This window comes from Rutidosis leptorrhynchoides, chromosome 4, assembly GCF_046630445.1.
Source record: "Rutidosis leptorrhynchoides isolate AG116_Rl617_1_P2 chromosome 4, CSIRO_AGI_Rlap_v1, whole genome shotgun sequence".
Lineage (NCBI taxonomy): Eukaryota > Viridiplantae > Streptophyta > Magnoliopsida > Asterales > Asteraceae > Rutidosis > Rutidosis leptorrhynchoides.
In genome coordinates, this window is record NC_092336.1 from 614,436,786 (window position 1) to 614,439,814 (window position 3,029).

At 33.4% G+C, this 3,029-nt stretch overlaps 1 protein-coding gene across 1 annotated transcript; it reads right to left on the bottom strand.

Annotated features, from left to right (window-relative positions):
• Positions 1-874: 874 nt before the first annotated feature.
• LOC139904075 (2-oxoglutarate-dependent dioxygenase 19-like) lies at positions 875-2,812 on the bottom strand. The gene is made up of 4 exons (XM_071886009.1): positions 2,567-2,812; positions 2,194-2,432; positions 1,469-1,796; positions 875-1,357 (listed from the first exon to the last, which is right to left on the bottom strand). Exons 1-4 carry the CDS (start codon positions 2,714-2,716, stop codon positions 1,112-1,114), a joined length of 963 nt encoding a protein of 320 aa, XP_071742110.1. The 5' UTR covers positions 2,717-2,812; the 3' UTR covers positions 875-1,111.
• Positions 2,813-3,029: the final 217 nt, after the last annotated feature.

A 3,029-nucleotide genomic window follows, 5' to 3' on the forward strand; every position in this document is an offset into this window, starting at 1 on the left:
TTTTTTTTCGGTTTTTCATCCCGATTATCGGGCCCAACGGAGTGGGCTACTCCGGACCTCCATCTAGTTAGGATTAAAGGGGTATTGGTGTTACTATTGTGTCGTTAGGATTAGGATGCACAGAAAGAGGGAAACAAAAAGGAAATTATGGATGGTGGTGCTGGTAGTAAACAGTCAACCGGTTGTATTATGCAGTCTCTCCAACTGTTTAAAGAAAACTTGCGAACCAATAGTTTTTCCTGTCAAATATCGAACACGTATTTTCGGTTGCTCCATTTTTTTTTCTAGCGAATTAAACTACTTTTCCCTTCAAAGAAACAAAATTATTCTTAAAAAAATAATAAATAAAAAGTAAAAAAATTGTTCTTTCTTATAAAAACACACATAATAGGCACTTTGCACTCTAATATCACTTATTTGTGATATCGTTGCTGAAAATGCAAATTGTCGTTCTTTGAATTATCCATGTAAAGATCTCGTGACCGTGATAGCTCTTGGATTGAAATACTTTATTAAGAAATTGTTTAAATGGTTCAACAATATATCTAGATTATTATTCCGTATTAAATTTTTGACATTTGCCTATCTCGTCACTGTTAAGTGAGGAATGTCCCTCTATTTATAGTAGAGAATGAGAACAAACTTAGGAAAGATCGTGCTTCTAAGTTCTAAATAGTCAACCTAAGGTGAACATGTATCATTTGATTCGCCTTTTGAAGGTTCCATATTAACATTTTGTGGTTTTAAACCGGAACGTGCATTTAAGCGGTAAAAGGAAGCCGAATTATATATATTATGTATTGGATAATGCTAAGTATAGTCTCAAGAAGCATATCATATAGGATAGTTTTAATTCTAACTTTATAACTTAAACTCATCATGAATAAATATTGTTATCAAATTATATTAAAAAAAAGACGATATTATAGTTTTAACGACTACATTTAACATTGTCCTTATATATTATATCAATCTTATATATAGAACAAGTCTTTACTTAATTTAGATATAATCGAAATATAAATTCATACTAAGCAAACACATTATTAAATGAAACATTATTGGACATATTCCTTGTTGTATAGCCAAGATTGGTCGTTGTATAGCGTCGCTAATGAACTCTAAGTTCCTCAAAGACATCCTTCCCTTTCATTGCAAATTTTATCATATCCTCTACATATTCACCAAATTTCTTCGGAAGATAACCAGGAGGGTGGTTCTCATCAACAAGCCTAGACGATGGCCTAACAATCGTCTCAACCGATGGACCAAAACTACGCACAAGTGAGATTCTCGTACGTTCGTCCTTCATGATCACTCGATGAAACTTTCTCTTGTACAATCCATTGCTAAAAATCTGTATATCAAATCATATAGTATACATAATTTCATTTCATCCACTATTAAAGATTTAATTTCATCTTAACAAATGGTGTATATATATGACATGAATATGATGATTAATTACCTCAAGATGGTCCCCATTAATGACTAAGAACGCGTCCGGAACACCAGTCATAAGAATCCATTCCCCGTTACAAAGAACTTCAAGACCTGGAACGTCGTTTTCATAGAGCAAAGTCAAGAAGCTATGATCCGCATGTTGCACTAGCCCTCGTTGGTGATCAACATCCGAGAGAAACGGATAATAGTTGAGCGCAAATATCTGAAACCCTGACTCCAAACTTAATTCTTCGTTCATGTATGATGATTCAAGTCCTAAGCTCTCTGATATGCCTTTTAACAACTCCAACCCAACCACTTTTGTCTTCTTGACATATTCCGATGCAACGTCACTTCATCATTCAATATAATAAGAACCAAGTAGTCGATCGAATCAAAGATTAATTAAGAAGCAATAAGTCAACTAATTAAGTAGTTCTCTTTGGATCCAAATCCAAATTTAATACTAGCTAATTATGTCTAATTATTAGTATATTAATTTCAGTAGCTTATTATGTTATGTAGGGCGGAATATTGTAGACAGGTAGGGCCACCCACCCATCTGAATTTCAAGAAAAAGAAAAAATTACACTGGAAAATAAATTACGGAGTACTATATAAAGTTTATATATATTAGTTTTTACTCCTTTGTTGTTGAAAAATTTATTAGATTTGAGCAATCGCCCAACCTGTAGTCAGGTTCAAGTTCCGTCATAATTATACGAGTAATAATATAATGAGCATATATACCTGAAACCTTGAGGTTTGTTTGGACAATGAAAAACAGGATTAACAATGAGTCGAAGAGCCTGCCTTGAAACAGAGTGTATAGTTCCTTTAGCAGGATTGAATGTGTTGCTATATGAGATAGGATTCATAGGATCACGAGATGCAAATTCAATCTTATCTTCTTTCTCCATATCAAAAAACTCATTCGATGCATTCAGTATCTTTTGGGACAAACTCTTTTGAATCCCATGATTCACCAACTAACAAAAAAAAAAAAAAAAAAAAAAAAAAGCGCGGACTTAAAAACTGATATTAATTAATTACTCCGTAAGTGTTAACGAAACATGTAACAGAATATTAATTTAATTAAAGGCTAGTTTATATATGTACATACCATGTAACAGCCCCAGTCTTTGCAGGCATTACCAAGATCTTTGACGGCTTTGGAACGCACATCTGCATTGTTTGAAGTGAGTAAAGAGTAGTCAATGATGGGTATCGACTCATGCATCTCATGACCATTAGCTTTGTTGTTTGAAGACATGTTTGATCGATCGAGTTTTAGATCAAATGAGGGTTCGATTGATCGAGTTGTAGTTCAAGTGATGGGTGATATAATATGTTGGTTTGCCACCGATTATATAGACATTGGCTACCGACCACTTAAAAATAAAAGACTTCATAATAAGTAAGAATGTAAGATAATAATATATTAAAGAATAAAAGTGGTATTTGGAATAAGCTAGTGAGCGTTCTCCGGACCGGCCCTGTATAATATATTAAAGAATAAAAGTGGTATTTGGAATAAGCTAGTTTGAACACTCACTTTATGTTTTACAGCGACAATGGAGGCTGTT